This window comes from Canis lupus, chromosome 31 (genome assembly GCF_011100685.1).
Source record: "Canis lupus familiaris isolate Mischka breed German Shepherd chromosome 31, alternate assembly UU_Cfam_GSD_1.0, whole genome shotgun sequence".
In the NCBI taxonomy this organism is placed as follows: domain Eukaryota; kingdom Metazoa; phylum Chordata; class Mammalia; order Carnivora; family Canidae; genus Canis; species Canis lupus.
Window position 1 is genome coordinate 13,037,416 of NC_049252.1, and position 17,334 is coordinate 13,054,749.

A 17,334-nucleotide genomic window follows, 5' to 3' on the forward strand; every position below is an offset into this window, starting at 1 on the left:
AGGAATAAAACAGTGGGTTTCTACCCTTCACATGCTGACTAATAAATAATTTTGGTACAATATGATAAATGTATTTATGGTTTTTTAGGAGCCAGGAAGAGATGGTAGTAAACTTACTGAAGCCTGTTTTAAGTCCCTGGTGATACAAAACTGAACGCTCTAAATCAAGAAGATCACAAAAGTCATGGTGTTCTTTTATCCACCATCTTAAAATATGATAGTTCTGCCATATGATGTGGCTAAGGAATAAACCTGTTTCTTTAAAACTCATATTTTTGTTATAATGAATGATGAGATCTACCATATGACTGAATTGAATATGTCTTTTATATATGACCACTGGTGCTAATTCTATTTTCCTGTTTGTGGTATTCTTGCTATTTTCCCCAGAATTCGTGGCTTTTTAATTTCACTAATCTCTAATTACCAAGGTGGAAATAGGTTTCCCTTATTTATACTCTTAAATATATATAATCCCTACAAGAAGAACAAAATTGTCAAATGAAAACATACATTATAAAAGTCAATGAAAAATATATACCTTCATATATACAGCAATCTTTTGTGTTTTGACTTTTGTATACTTTGTATTAACTTTTCTCTCTTGAGCATAAACGAGTTGCCTTATACAAAATCAGTTTGTTCCAGTTTATTATTATTATGCCGAACTGTACAACTTGAACAGTAGGAAGTCTTTCAGGTTGCCTTTTTGACTTTTTATCTTCCCCTTACGTTCTTGAAAACTTAGTAGCAGTGGATGTTCTAGATAAATTCTGATTTTCTTCTGCCCCAATTCACCTAACTAAATATCTTCCAAGGAGTTATTATACCTTTTAGCGGTAAATAATTTACAAGAAAAAGCCTCCTAGGGGCTGTGGTTGACGTGAGAGCTGAATTTTGGACAGAGACTGCAGCTAATGTTGGATCACCTTTAATAGTTACAGAGGTGTAAACTGTTCATTTTTAAATGTGTGAGTTTACTTTGATCTTTGCATTATAAGATATACCATGTGGTTGTTACCTGCTATTTTTTGGGATGTGGTTTCATTGATTCCCAAAGAATTTATCCTGTATTCACAGTTATTTTAAGTAATGATAAGTTTGAATCCTACTCCATTATATCTAACATCATGTTGAAAATAATGCTGTTAGAGATAAAAGTATAATTTACTTTTTCTCCATAATTAAGGAATATAGCTATATTAATTTGACATTAATCTGATAGGGCAATATCTGTAAAATAAAGATGATATAGCATGAATGAGGTTTTCTTAAGCCAAAATGTTGGAAAAACTTATTCTTGCTGAGGTTTTTTTTTTTTTTTTTGAGGTTTTTTAAATTAACACAAAATCAATTAAGACACCCGAATATTACTTAATTAGAGTAGTGAATAATACATGTTTTGAGCAGGCAAAATGTTTTGTTAGTTCAAATATGGGAAATGAGAATTTTCCAGCATGTTGCAGTATGCTTAAGAAGAACAACATGCAAATGCTACTTTGAGCAAAGTAGCATTATTCTTGCCATGTTTAGATGTATTTAAGATGTTGTATAGGTCAGCTTATTTTGAAGAGATAAATCTTTAAAATTTCTGGTATGTATGTAGGTCAACTTTTGGGTAAAGAAGTAAAAACATAAATATTCTCTTTAGTTAGCTGTCATAGAGTTATAGATCTCTAGAACTGAAAGGAACCCTAGAGTTTACCTTAGCTTTTTAATTTTTACTTATATATTCATGAGAGACACACACACACACACAGAGGGAGAGAGAGGCAGAGATACAGGCAGAGGGAGAAGCAGGCCCCATGCAGGGAGTCTGATGTGGGACTCGATACTGGGACTCCAGGATCACGCCCCAGGGTGAAGGCAGCGCTAAACCACCAAGCCACCCAGGGTCCCCTAGTTTTTTTTGTTTTTTGTTTTTTGTTTTTTTTTAATAGAAAAGGAAATTAATGCTCAGAGGAGTGAAAGTGCAGTTTGTTCAGTTTTTAATGTTTTCCTGATGATTCAAAGCAATTGTTATAAGAAACCAGTCACTTGTTATTTTGTAAATATTTGCTATAGTGATTTCTTAGAAAACTTACCTAGGTGCTGTATTCCTGGTACTAAACCTCAAATTTATTCAAATACAATTTAATATATTTTCTGTTTTATAAACTGTTTCTTTGCATTTGAGATTTCCTTTTTTCTTAGGAAAAAAGGCTGCATGTCTCTTATTCTGTTTGGCACTACTGTATTCTTAAAACTAACTTCTACTTGAGTAAAGTTAGTGTTTAATAGTATTTCCCCAAATACATTATCCAGAGCTTAAGAACTAAAATCCTAGGGTATGGCACTAAATTAATACTTTTTTTTCTTCTTCTTTTATTTTTTTTTTTTTTATCATTTTTTCCCCATTGCTTAAGAGTTCTTGAAGCCAGCATAGCAGAAAATAAAGCGTGTTTAAAGAGAACACCTACAGAAGTTTGGCGGGATTCTCGAAATCCTTATGATAGGAAAAGGCAGGACAAAGCTCCTGTTGGACTAAAGAATGTTGGCAATACTTGCTGGTTTAGTGCTGTTATTCAGGTAAGGATCTTGACATCTTACTTGGTGGGCATGATAACAATGGAAAGTGGTTGTGTGTTGTGTTTCTTTCAAGTTGTGTTTCTTTCAAGTTGTGTACTTTAAACATAAATGCAGGCAAGGTTTTCATATGCCCTTCTAACAAACTAGTTTGTAGATTGTGGTACTCCTCACTTCTCTCTTGTTCTTACCCCCCAGTATGGGGTTTTAACAGTGGAGTACTGCCTATGCCTTTCACTTACTTGGGATTAATCTCTCCTCCCTCCCTGCTGTTAGGAACTGTTGTCAGAGTGTAAAGAGTGAAAAATGTTTTTGTATGTAATTCTCTGCACATTTTGAGAAGGAGATAACCAAGATATGAAATCAGAACTATTTTTTTATTAATCAAATCAGATTTATTGTATATAGTGGAATGTTCTTCATAAAATTATAGTCATTTACATACTCTCCTTAATAAAAGGAGGCATTTTGTTTGAGGAGGGTATAGATTGACATAATTCTCGATGCATATGTGAGAATGATGTAAAGAATGAACACTGATAATCAAAAGTAACGCTTTTTTTTTTTTAATTTGGAAGGTCCTTATGAAATGTTTCTTGAGACCCTTATTCTAAAATGAAAAATGTTTATATGCATAGTTATGCATCTTAATGTGGATTAGTTTTTTTTTCAGTTCTTTTATGAGATAGGACTATTGTAATAATTCTTTGTCATTCTCAGTTAGACATTGATAATGTTATCCATCAGATTACAAAGCATTAAATTAAATGATCTCTTTAAAACGATCTGTGATTAACTCTTAATTTTTATTGCCCTTTAGGAAAAGATTTTGTTTAATTTTCCTAATAGTTGATTTGTAACTTACTATTTAGTATTCCTAATGAGTACTATTTAAATAATTTTGTATGCCATTTCTTTTTATATTCAAATTATCTTTTCATTCTCTAGCCTTCCAAGCCTGGATGTATGATGGCATATGCATCTTTGTGATATTAAAGCAACTAACTGATTATTTAGTTCATTTGCTATAAGATTGTTAATTGTGTTCTTTAGGTAATTAATCCGTAGTTTTAATTTTTTTCTACTTCATTGTTATAATTTCCAACTTTCCCTCTACTTTTTTACTTGGCGCATAATACCAATTTGATTTCCTTTAGTTTTCTAGATTTGTGTCTCACTCTTTAATATTCTGTGGTGTACACTAGTTAGTAATATACTATTTTGTTTTCCAGGCTATTAAAATGTTAGGGAATACTTGAATTAATATAAATCTGTAATACTACCTTTGTTCCTATCCTTGATTAATTATTCATGAATATTTAGATATTCAGAATATCTAAAATTTTATTAGTCCTTTGTCTTTATTTGCACTGTTACATTTATTGTCCAATTTAAATTTCACGATTTAGACATTATTTAAAAGTATGAAACAAGGTTTAAGGCTGTGATACCAGTCTGTATGAATACACTTTGCTTCCTGTGTTTGGATAAGTAGATGCTATCTCTGCACTGTAACGACCAATTAATGAAGCTCATTGATTGGAAACCTCTTAGAAGAAACTACTTGCAAACAATCAGTATTTGTTAATTAGAATAGGTGCTTTTTATTTTTCTACACTGTATTTTAGGAAAGGTTTGTTTGAAAGAATTAAATTCATTCTAACAGAAATGAGGATAATCACTTTTTGTTTTCATAGGATAAACTTCTTTCAGTAGTTTAAATTAGAAACAGTTGTACATCTATTTCTACTCTAAGTGGTGTTTGCTGATCTTAGCTCTTTACTTTTCAAATTTTTGGTGTTTTTTGGTGGGAGGAGAATGGAATGGAAAAAATTGCTTGTCCTGTATAAAATTTGAAATAATTTTACTGATTTCTAAATTTTACCTTAAATTAGTGGCTGTTTAACTGGTAACATAGCTTTACCACACTCCTAACATAGGTTAAGTATTGGGTTCTTGGGATTGTTGTTACTATTATATTTTTTTATTTTTCGGAAAAATCTACATACCTAAGAGAAGTGACTTCTAGGCTTGAAAAGCTTGAGTTATAGTGAAGTGTTAGATCATTGGCTTTGGGTGTGCGAAAACACATTAAACTTCAGGTTTGGGAAAATTGTGGGTGGGAAGAAAAATTGTCAAAAGATCACTTCAGGTTTTTTTTTTTACTGTAATTTTACTGTATTCTAGTTTTTAAGTAGCTTTTTATTTTCATCTCTAATAATTAAAAGTCTTTTATTTTTTTCATTTTGTGACATTATTGTTTAAATCCACAGATACTATCTGAGATGTAAAAGTTTATCATCATAAATGGAACTTTTCACCTATGAAAGAAAAGTTGGGCAGGAAATCTCTGTTAGTGTTGGAAGTTTCTTATTGTATTTTCCAAAGTGAATTGGAAATTGTTCAAACTATGACGTAAATGTACTGTAAAGTTTCAATTACAAAATTTTCTCAGGGATGGAGTTTACTTAGTTGGCAGGACTAGTGTGAAATAACTGGGACTTCTTTTCCTTGTAAGTATATCTGCCAATTATAGAAAATTACTTGGATTATAAACCTTTAACTACAGAATGAGTAGCGGGGTTAGGCTACAGAGAATACAGCTTTATACTTGTTTTTTTTTTTTAGGTATTGGGACCAATATTTTGAGAGAAAAGGGAAACAATATCAGAAAGGGACTATAATTTAGGAGAAGATAGTACAGAAGATTATTTCCTGGTATGACTAATTATGACTGATTTGAACGCTAAACATTTATTTTTATGTGAAAAGTGAATACAATTAAATAATCTTTTGGATGGTAGCAATATTAGCAATAATACCCTGTTGGGCATTAATACCTCATCTAGTCAGGAGTATTTTTATCCTGGAACTTATACCTATAAAGGACTAATGGGGTCTGCTTTTTCTCCACTAGGATATCAGTGAATGAGGTAGCTACTTAAAATAGACTCTTCTCTTGCTATTTTGGGGATATAATTCATGGATTCTCATGATGATCCTTGGCACCTTTCCCATTTGGATGCTGTTGAGATGCCCAGAAGTAAGGTGTTCATACTTCTGAGTTGCCTTGTACAGCTCCAATTTACTTCTGTTGTGGATCTCCTGGTGCTTGTTAATAAATTTTAAAGCTCTATTTCAGACTCAAAAACGTTGTGAATTGGAAGATAGAGGATATTGGTCACCTTACTCATAAATCATGTAACTCCAGATTGACTAAAATACAAGCATCCTCAAGGCAGAGAATATATCTTCTAGGTTATTGTTTTATACCAGTATATAGTACAGTGTTTGACACATTGGTGGAGGCCTTTAAGTAATTACTACATAGGTAAATGAATGAACCAAAAAGGGGCATATGTTATTTATGGTTGAATTAAAGACTTCAGGATGCTTCTATCACCCTAATGATGAATGGGATTGAGAAGATACTACAAGTTTTCAAAAAATGCTAAGATATCATTTAACATGTTTATTCATATCAGTTGCTCTTAAATCTCTAATTTTCATCAAAGAATTTAAGGTACCTAGTTCAAAGAGAAAATAAAAAATTCCATAGCAATAGAAGGCTTATAATGAAAAAAGGCAGTAATCTGCCCCAAACCTCCCTGTCCATAGTCTTGTTCCTTAAAGTAACTACAACCTGCTCTAGCTGTTTTTCCTTTTATCTTCATTTTTCTAAATGACATGCCTTTCTGCTGAGATAAATGGAAATTTAGCCGTCTCATTTCATATACTAGAATTGCCTTTCCTTTCATTGCCAGCATAGTTATATCATAAATTTAAAATAATCTGTAGTTAGTGTTTACATTTTCTGTGACTTTGTGAACATTACAGTGATTTACTGGGAATAGCCCTTTGTAATCCTTTTTTTTTCCTGGAGTTTTCAGGTCCCACTTTTTTTCTTTCTATTTTCTATATACTTAAAGTTTTCTAAATACTGTAGTATCTTTGATATAGTCTTACTAATAATATGTTCTGTGTGCATGAACATATTACCTCTGTTCCTTCCTTCCCTCCACCCTTCTTTCCCCTTTCCCACAGAAGGTTTCTCTGTCTCAAGTCCAAACTGGATTTCTATTCTTTGTGTTTAAAGCCTGAGTGCTGGCTTTCCAAAGCAGACCTATGAGAAAAGAGATTGTGGGAGGGTTGATTGGGGATCACTTTGCATGGTTTTTACTTAATCCTCCTATTTGTAGCCCTGAATTTCATTCCTTTCAAAATTATGACTGATTCTTCTGAATTTGAATTCGTTTATTTCAATTATATCCAAAGACTAAATTTCCTATATCCCACAGGAGGAGGTGCTAAGTTGTCTGACTCTTCTGTATCTGGGAAGGACATAGGGATTTAATTGCTCTGTATATAGATTTTTATCTTTTAATCATGCTGTTTCCAGTCCCTACTTTACCTTGAACTTTTGTGATACTTTCCTTTTTTTTTTTTTTAATCCACCAAGGAAAATTGATCTTGCTTCTCAGTATCTTCATTATAGACAGTTTATATCCCTTTGCTCTCTTGTCATCATTCTTTCTTTTCCACAAATTATTTGAAATCTCATCTCTCATAACTTTCTGTTATTAGCAAGAGTTTAGCCAAATTCCATTCTGTTAAGTGCTCTTCAAAATAGACCTTTTAGCTTTGGATTGAATGAAAAGGTGCTTGTTTTCAGGGTACATCAATCACAAACACAATATAGGTGGTAGTGACAATTACCTTTTACCACCTTTTTTGAAGAAATATGTTGATCAATACTGTTACGACTGTGATTGAGGATACAATGTTATGACTTAAAAGTATTAATTCCATGATTTATTGTAGTGGTCACAAGTTCCACTTTGGGTAATAGCTTATTAGGTTGTTTTAGACCATATACCTAGTCGTATTTTGCTGGAACCCAACCCAACCAAAACAACAACAACAGCAAATCAACTTTTGAAGACTATGTCACATAACACGAAAGCAGTGTGAGATTTTGAGGCTAAGCTCCGTGAGAACGTGATTTTCAGAATAAGCTTCATATATTGGGCTGACTTTATCCTTGAGGCAGTTCATATATTGGGCTATTGAGTGTTTGGGAAGGTAATCAATGCTTTGTACAGACTTGGAGCAGACCTTGGACTTTCATTAAGTTCTAGAGGACTAGAACCTTGGATTAATGAGAACTTAAAATAGACCAGTCTTCATAGTTTTTGAATCCCAGCTTCATCTCAGAATTGTTTGGGGTAAGTTGATCTGGGATTACAAACAGCCCCAGTTTTGCCACCTCACAGAAGGAAGTGTAAATTCCATTAAAAGGTAATATTATCTGGAACATAGAATTTTCTCCACTTTCACATAAAAATAAATATTTAGTGCTCAAATCAGTCATAATTAGTCATACCAGGAAAGAATATGTGTCCAAAAATTAAGATAAAATAACTAGCAATATGAAACCTGAGAATTGGATTGGATAACTTAATATGGTCAAGGAATTAAAAGATTGAGAATTTCAGTAGAAAAGTAAACTATAAAAAAAGCAAAATAGAAATTTTAATACTGAAAAATATAATAAAGTTAAATCAAAGAATGACTTTAGTAGTATATTTGACATAGCTGAAGAGAGAATTAGTCAACTGGATAATTGGTCTGATGAACATTTTCAGACTAAAGCTGTGAAATACAGATTAGAGCATATTAGAAATATTTGGGGCATGGTGGATAGTGCTAACATAGTGTTATGTTAGAGTATAAAGGGAATAGGGCAGAAAAAAAAATTGAAGAGATGACTGAGAATATTCCGAATTTGATAAACGAGATCAAGCCACAGACTCTAGAAGCAGTAGGAATCAAGTAGCATAAATATTAATAATACTGTGTCAAGGAAGGCACATCATCATAAAATGGAAAAATAAAACTATAGACAGAGAAAATCCTAAAAGTAATAACTAGGTGGAAAAGATGTATAGACATATCTTGGAGATATATGGAGTTCGTTCCATATCATCACAATAAAGTGAATATCTTAACAAAATGAGGCAAATGAATTTTTTGGCTTCTCAGTGCATATAAAAGTTATGTTTACATTATTTTGTAGCCTATTTAGTATACAGTAGCCTTACTACTTAAAAAAAAAAGTATGTACTTTAAATAATTTATTGCTGAAAATGCTAATTTTTATCTGAGTTTTCAGTGAGTCATAATCTTTTTGGTGTTGGAAGATCCTGTTTCAATATTGACAGCTACTGACTGACTAGGGTGGTGGTTGCTAAAGGTTAAGGTGGCTGTGGCAATTTCTTAAAGACACCAGTGAAGTTTCAATTGAATCTTCCTTTCACTTGAACACTTAGAGGGCATTGAAGGGTTATTAATTGGCCTAATTTCAGTATTGTTATGCCCCAAGAAATAGAGAGGCCTGAGGAGAGGAAGAGAGATAGAGGAATGGCTAGTTGGTGCAGTAATCAGAACACATACACCATTATCAATTAAGTTTGAAATCTTTTTGGGAATGATTTGTGGAGCCCCAAAACAATTGCATTAGTAATATCAAAGATCACTGTTCATTGATCACCATTACAAATACGATAATAGTGACAAAGTTTAAAATATTGCAAGAATTACCAAAATGTGACACAGAGACCCAAAATGAATAAATGCAATTGGAAAAATGGTGCTGGTTAGACTTGCTTGATACAGGGTTGCTATAAAACCTTTAATTATGAAAACACTGTATCTATAAAACACATTAAAGTGAAGCACAATAAAACAAGGTATGCCTATATCACCTCTATAGAGAAGCAAAATTAAGACCAACAGCTGACTTCTCAATAGAAATGCTGTCATTAAAATAGTAGGAAAAAATAACTGGCTATCTAGCATTCTATAACCAGCAAACATCTTCCAAAAATGAAGAAAAACGACTTTTACTATAACAGAAGCTGAAATAATCTGTCACCAGCAGACCCACACAAGAAGAAATTCTAACTGTTCAGAAGAGTATTCAGGAAGAAGGAAAATTATCCTTGGTGGGAACTGAGAGCAAAGAAGGGGGATTGGGATTATCCCATTTTGTCCTTATTCTCTTTCCTATTTAAATTTCTCATAAAAACAGTCCATACTTTGTTGCCTTTATATCCCATTTATTCAGTACTCATTGCTTGCTGTTCTTCTTCTACCATTCTGCTTGAAAGATGACTTCCCAATTGCCAAATCCAAAGGTTATTTTTCTGCCCTTTATTGGATTTGGCAACATTCAAGAGTATAGATGGCCTCCAATATATTGTGATTCATTTTATGATTTTTTGACTCATGATGGTGTGTAAGTAATATGCATTCAGTAGAAACTGTACTTTGAATTTTGATCATTTCCTGGGCTACCAATACACAGTACAGTATTATCTTGTAATGCTGGCTCCTACTCAGGCATGTGATATGAGGTTAACTGATAGACTTATGATCATTTTGTACCCATACAACCATTCTGTTTTTCACTTTCAGTATAGTAGTTAATAAATTACATGAGATATTCAACACTTTTGTTATAAAATAGGCTTTGTATTAGATCATTTTGCCCACCTGCACACTAAAAAGTGTTCAAAGCACTTTTGAGGTAGGCTAAGCTAAGCTATGATGTTTGGTAGATTAGGTGTATAATAAAATGAATTTTCAACTTAATGATATTTTAAACTTATGATGGGTTTGTCTCATTGCATACCAAGGAGATCTGTATTGCTAATCTTGTCCTTTTTGAAATTTGCCATTGATTCTTTGATGTACTTCAGAGTTTTTTGTGGTATTTTATATCTTTGTTGAAAAGCTTTTGGCATAGGTATTTTTTGAAGTTCCACAATTACTCTTAATACACAGCAATATTTGAAAGCTCATGTTTCGGGCAGCCCAAGTGGCTCAGCGGCTTAGCGCCTCCTTCAGCTCCAGGGCCTGATCCTGGAGACCTTGCGTGGAACCTGCTTCTCCTTCTGCCTGTGTCTCTGCCTCTCTCTCTCTCTCTCTCTCTCATAAATAAATAAATAAATAAATAAATAAATAAATAAATAAATATTTTTAAAAAGCTCATGTTTCTCTATTCCTTTTTATTTTTGATTACGTACTCTTCACTTTCCATACTATTCTTACTTTGTCAGAAACTTGAGATATTTGTTCTCTGCTGCCTTTCTTGTGTCTGCATGTAGTGGGTGCTCCACAAATATTTGTTAAATGACTGAATAAATGAATTATCTCATGTGTTCATATTGTTTAATTAAATATTTTCAGATTATAAGATAACCAAAATATTTTCCTGCAGTTTCTGTTACCTGCTTTTATGATTTTTCCTTTCATATTTAGGTTTTTAAACCACATATCTGTATATGTAAATCTGACTCCCATTTCTTTGTATATAGTGGGCCATTTTTCCCAACACTCAGCTCCTAAATAAAACCTTGTTTTTTCATTAATTTGTGGTGCTACTTTTATCTTCTATCAGGTTGGCTTACACAGCTTTACTAGGACCTCTACATTATTGCCTCCTGTACAGTGATTTTCAAGGTTTATAAACTATGACTCCCAGAAGGGAATACTTTTTCTGTTGTAGAACACTTAATACATCTATGTATATGTATAATATGTACAATGAAAATTTTGCAAACAGTACCCTGTGGTGCATTTACTATGTATAATGTGCTTTAATATTTTCAATTGTATTTTATTTTGTTTTTTTAAATAAATATTCACCATGATGTCAATGTGTTACAAGCTCCAAACTTCCTAGAACTTAAAAAACAGTTCTAGGAAGCCTTTCCATGGGCATCTTTCATATGTTCTTATACTCTATGAGATCAATATTACTATGTTGGAATGTTTCTATTGTTATAATATGTGTCCTTTCTAGACTGTGTGTCTCCTTGAGCATAGAGATAATATGTAATTTCTTTCTGTCTCTGTCACTTAGTAATGGGCCCATAAGTTTATTTGTGCTATATTTTTGTAGAATTGACATCTCAAGATAACTTAGTGAACATATCTAAAAACTTCTAGACTTTGCATTTGTGTACCTTTTATTTTGAGGAAACTGCTTATTAAACCCCAAAGAAAGACTGCCTTTAATAATATATATAGTAGGTTTTTTAAATTGTCCACATGTAATTTTCTGCCTTCCGGTACAATAAGTATTGTTAATGATCAAGAATAATGTGTCAGTATATAAGAAATTTTACATTTTCTCCAGGAGAAAATAGTCTTGTGCTAGTGGCAACAATCCTATGTATAAGTAGTATAGTCCCAAATAAATCTCTGAGACCAGTCATATTTTTATAGTTCTGTTAATAGAATCTTCCCTTAGGTTATCTGAAATTGTTGTTCTTTTTCAGTCATTATTCAATCTTTTGGAATTTAGAAGATTAGTTCTGAATTACAAGCCTCCATCAAATGCTCAAGATTTACCCCGAAATCAAAAGGTAAAATGAAAGATTTTTAAGCAAAGTAAATGTATTTGTGTGTATGTGTGTGTGATCCTATTCTTTTATCTGTGCTTAGTTTGGGGGCCATTTGTCTTATCAAATCTGAAACCATTAAATTTGAATATCAACCCATTAATCTTAGTTACTACAGTAACTTTCTATTCTTCATCAATAGATTATAAACACGAAGGTTTCTTCACACGGTTGTCAGGAATATGCCAATTTTTTGTGTGACTTTAGTAATTTGTTTTTTTTCTTTTTGGACTGTCAAATTTCAGTTAACTTTATAGGTTTCAATTTGTAATTCAAGATCTTTCTTCAGTTGCCTCCTGAAAAATTGTGTGGAAATAGAAATTTTTTTCAACTGTTTGTGTAGATGAGCCTTTTATTTATTTATTTTTATTTATTTATTTATTTATTTATTTATTTTTATTTTTATTTTTTATTTTTTAGATGAGCCTTTTAAAAGGCTGGCTGTCTTTGCAGTGCAAATCTATAACTTCTCTATTTTGTAAGTTAATACTGTTAGGCAATATAATGTGACAGTGCACAGATAATCAGGGCTAGATTGCCTGTGTGTTTTGGCTTGAACCTCGTTTCCTTATTTGAAAGGTATAAATAATAATAGTCATTATTTTATAGAGTTGTGAGATTTAAATGAGATAAAACGTACAAAGGGCTTTGAAGTGCCTAGTACATAGTAAGTACCTCAGATGTTAGTTACTCTACTTTTACTAGCTTTTCAAAAATAGGACTGACCGATGCAGAAATTTATACTTAGTGGAAAAATTAGTTATGTTGATGACGTGCATGAATGTTAGGGCTTTAGGGATCTTGTCATAAAGAAATTGTAGCCCTAAGGGGACTGGTTGCGCAAAGAAATTAAAGTTTTAAGTTTCAGTAAAGTGTTGAATTTTGTGTGACTTATTGATAATATAAATGATTCATAATTGAATCTTTCTTTTTTTTTTTAGTGTGTAATTTGAAAAGGACTTGTTTGCAACATGAAACATTTATAATACAAACGAGTGGGAATGTAACAATTTATAGCTGGCTTTTCAGGCTGTAATCTTTGAGCTATAAAGTATCAGGCTGGTAACAAGCCATTTTCAAAAAGGAACCAAGATCACCTGCAGACCTCCAGAAAAATTCAGCAAAACCCCTTCACTCATTACAGTTTTTCCACGAAATTTTTTGGACTGTTGCTTCCGTTTATAGCAACTTTTTAATAATCACAGTTCTGTCTTCTGATATCTCAGTTGAAGTAGATTTATAATTTACATGACATTATTTGGAAATATTGCTACCAATTAGATATTTATATGTTCTTCAAAATGTTAATTAAGACCAAGTCAATTTTATAATCCTTTTTAAAACATCAATAGTGATATCCATGCCTATATAACAGAGCTAGTTTTAAGATGTTCAGTTGAGTACTAGGGAAATATATAAATCCAATCTTTAGCACCTTTCTAGGGAAATTTGTTTTCTTGCAATGGAAGGAGCAGCATGTCCAGAGAGACCTTTAGGTTAAGGAATTAAAAGGATCTCTACTTCCATTCTGAAAAGGATGCTTATTTAGAAGAATTCTGTACATTTTTATTAAAAAAAAAAAAAAGGTTCCACAGGGCACCTAGGTGGCTCAGTGGTTAAGTGTCTTGTCTTTGGTTCAGGTCATGATCCTGGGGTTCTAGAATAAGAATAAATAAATAAAATGTTAAAAAAAAAAGAGAAGGTTCCACAAATGAGGTTATTCTTTAATCTAGTGTGATGACATCCATACATACTATAACTTGACACTTCTGAAGCAAACCTGTGGGACTTAGAGATAGTTATCAGCCACTGATTGATGCTACATTCAACTGAGGTGATAAAAGGCATATATATATTTAAGATATTATTTATTCATGAGAGACACACAGAAAGAGAGGCAGAGACATAGGCAGAGGGAGAAGCAGTTTCCATGCAGGGAGCCCAACGCAGGACTTGATCCTGGGACCCCAGGATCACACCCTGAGCTGAAGGCAGGTGCTAAACTGCTGAGCCGCCCAGGGATCCCCAAGGCATATGTTTTTAAAAGCGTATCAGTGTGACTTCTTGCTGTTATTTTTTAATAATGAACAGGATTTTTTTAGGATATTTTTTATCATCAGGTAAACCAGTCATAAATATATACATATTGAGTGAGAGAAAGAGATGGAGTTTTTGAAATCAGTTTCTATTTTAGGTAGACTTGGCTATTGCTTCTAGAGGTTGAAACTGGTTTTATACAAATATTTGTAGGGTTTTTGTTTTGTTTTGTTTTGTTTTAAGATTTTATTTATTTATTCATGAGAGAGAGAGAGAGAGAGAAAGAGGCAGAGACATAGGCAGAGGGAGAAGCAGGCTCCATGCTGGGAGCCCGACATGGGACTCAATCCTGGGACTCCAGGATCACGCCCTGGGCCAAAGGTGGAGCTAAACCACTGAACCACCTGGGCTGCCCTATACAAATATTTGTAATGTTTATAGTTTTAACGACTGGGAGAATTGTGAGGTTACTAAAAATTTAAAGATGGATTCTCACTGTAAACTATTCCTCCTCACTCCTACACATAGAGTCTTTTGGCTTACAAAGTTACAAACTGATAAGAAAACATGTTAAATGTTGAGAAAACAAAGATGCATAAGTTCATAATAAAGGTAAGCTCCAGATAAATAACTAAAACTTTACTACTCATAAAGTTATATTAATTAAAGTCTTGATTTAAAGGCAAATATTTCCAAATAAACAATATTTCCACACCTTCCACTACTCAGAGCTGAGAAACATATGAACAGGAGAATAGTTGAATACTACTGGACAAATACCTGAAGGAATTTTGAATTTTACAAATAACAGAGGCATTCTGGAATTTCTGTCTTTAGGTATGAATAAAGTAACAAGATTGAATTTATAAGTTTCAGTAAATCTTAAAGGATTCAAAGCATACAAAGTGTTTTCTGGCTACAGTGGAAGTAAGATGGAATTTGACAACAGATTTAGAAAATCCCCCTGATAGTGGACATTCCAAAATTAGAGGATGCAACCAAGGCAGTGGTTAGTGAAAAATATTTAATAGAACCAAAAGCTGCTTCCAAAGATCAGTAAAATTATTGAATTTCTAGGTAGATTGAGCAAGAAGAAAGAGGGAAGAAACAAATCAGTATAAAGAATGAAAAAGATGGATATCACTACATATTATCTAGACAATAAAAGAGAATAGTGGAATATTATAAATAGACAATATCCTTATATTACATTTAAAAATTGAATTTTTAGTTAAGAATTTAGTCACCAAAAAAATTCAGTGAAGTAGTTTACTGGTGAATTATATCAAACATCTAAGGAAGAAATAATACCACTTCTATATATATTTTTCCAGAAAACGGAAGAAGATGTAGAACTTACCCAATTCATTCTATGAGCCCAGCATTACCCTGAAACCAAAATAGAAAGAGATATTTTAAGAAAAGAAAACTAAAGACCAATATTCCTCATGAATATAGAAGCAAAAAGTTGTGACAGATTTTTGGCAAATTGACTCCTGAAATATCAATTAGGGGATGCTACTTCATTGGCAACTGGGTTTATTTAGAACTTCAAGATTGGTTTAGTGTTCAAAAATCAATGTCATTCACCACATTAATAGACTACAGAAGAAAATATGATCATCTAAGTAGATAAAGAACAGCAATTTGACTAAAGCTAATGTGTCTAAAATCTCACAGAAACTAGAAATTGAAGGAAGCTTTCTTATCCTGATAAAGATTGTTTATGAAAAGTCTACAACTAATAAAATACTTAATAGTGAAAGATTGAATTTTTTATCCCAAAGATCAGGAATAAGCAAGGACATCATCCCTCACCACTTCTGCTGAACAGTAGACTGGAGTTCTTAACCAGTGCTATAAAGGAGGAAAAAGAAGTAAACATGAACATTGGAAAGGGAAGAAAAAAAGCTTTTTTTTTTTTTTTTGGTATATATGACTTAATTGTCTATGTGGAAGATCCTAAATATTAAGTAAGAAAGCAAATAAATAAATAAATGATGCTAGAACCAAGAAATGAATTCAACAAGATTACATGATAAGAGAAGGAACATGCAAAAATCAGTTGCATTTCTGAATATTAACAACACACATTGGGAAATTTAAATTAAAAATATATACAGTAGCATAAAATGTGGACTATTAGGGGTAAAGTTTTATGGAAAACCACAATATATTGCTGAATTTAAAGAAGTAGATATATTATGTTCAAGGATCAGAGGATACAATATTGTTATGGTATCAGTTATCTCCAATTTTAATCTATAGATTCAGTGCTATCTCAATCATAATCCTAGAAGGCTTTTTCATAGGAATTAACAAATTGATATAAAATGTATGTAGAATATCAAAGAATATAGGGTAGCTATAGTAATTTTGAAAAGAAAGGCAATGTTGGAGGTATCAACTCTCAGGCACTTTTATTGGTGAAAAATTAGTCCTATAGATAAATGGAACAGATAGAGTCCAGAAATAGACCTATATATATAGGGTGAGTTGATTTTAATCAGAGTTGACAAAACAATTCAGTAGGCAAAGGAAAAATCTTTTAAAATAATGGTATCATAGGTAGATAATCCTTAGCCCTTACAGAGCATATTCATTTATTTTTCAAATATATGAAAAAATTAATAATGGATTATAGATCTAAAAAATTAAAAATGTAAAAATTCTTGGAGAAAGCATAGGAAGTTAAAAGATTTCTTAAATGGTACAAAACAAGTGCACAAATCATAGAAGAAAAATTGATTGGATTTCATCAAAATTAAGAACTTGCAATTTTTGAAAAATTTATACAAAATTAAAAGTTAGGTTACCACTAGGAGAAAATACTAGCAAAACATGTATCAGATAAAGGAATTATATCTAGAATATATACAGAACTTGCATAACTCAATAATAAAATAATCTATTACTGTATTGGAAAAAATATTTGAACAGATACTTCACCAAAGAAGGTATAAAACTGTAAATTAACTACATGGAAAAGTGCTGGACAGTATTAGTCATAGGAATATGCAGAGGAAAACTAGAGGTTTCTAGTTTTCACTAGAAACCACTGGAAGGACAGGTTAAAAATATATTCCATAGCAAATATAGAATGTGGACCTAGAACTGCCATTATGCTATTAGTGAGAATATAAAATAGTATAACACTTCTGCAAAAATAGTTTGGTTGTGTCTTAAAAACATCTACATACAACCTAGGTCCTCTCCAGGTTTTTACTTAAGATAAATGAAAACATAGATCTGCACAAAGACACTT

At 32.1% G+C, this 17,334-nt stretch overlaps 1 protein-coding gene across 4 annotated transcripts in view; it reads left to right on the plus strand.

Annotated features, from left to right (window-relative positions):
* USP25 (ubiquitin specific peptidase 25) overlaps positions 1-17,334 on the plus strand; it is a 136,900-nt gene that overhangs the window by 47,549 nt on the left and 72,017 nt on the right. For all 4 annotated transcript variants that reach the window (XM_038581247.1, XM_038581248.1, XM_038581249.1 and 1 more), the window contains exons 5-6: positions 2,406-2,568; positions 11,910-11,996. In XM_038581247.1, the coding sequence (XP_038437175.1) occupies positions 2,406-2,568; positions 11,910-11,996 (250 nt within the window). The remainder of the gene's footprint in view (positions 1-2,405; positions 2,569-11,909; positions 11,997-17,334) is intronic.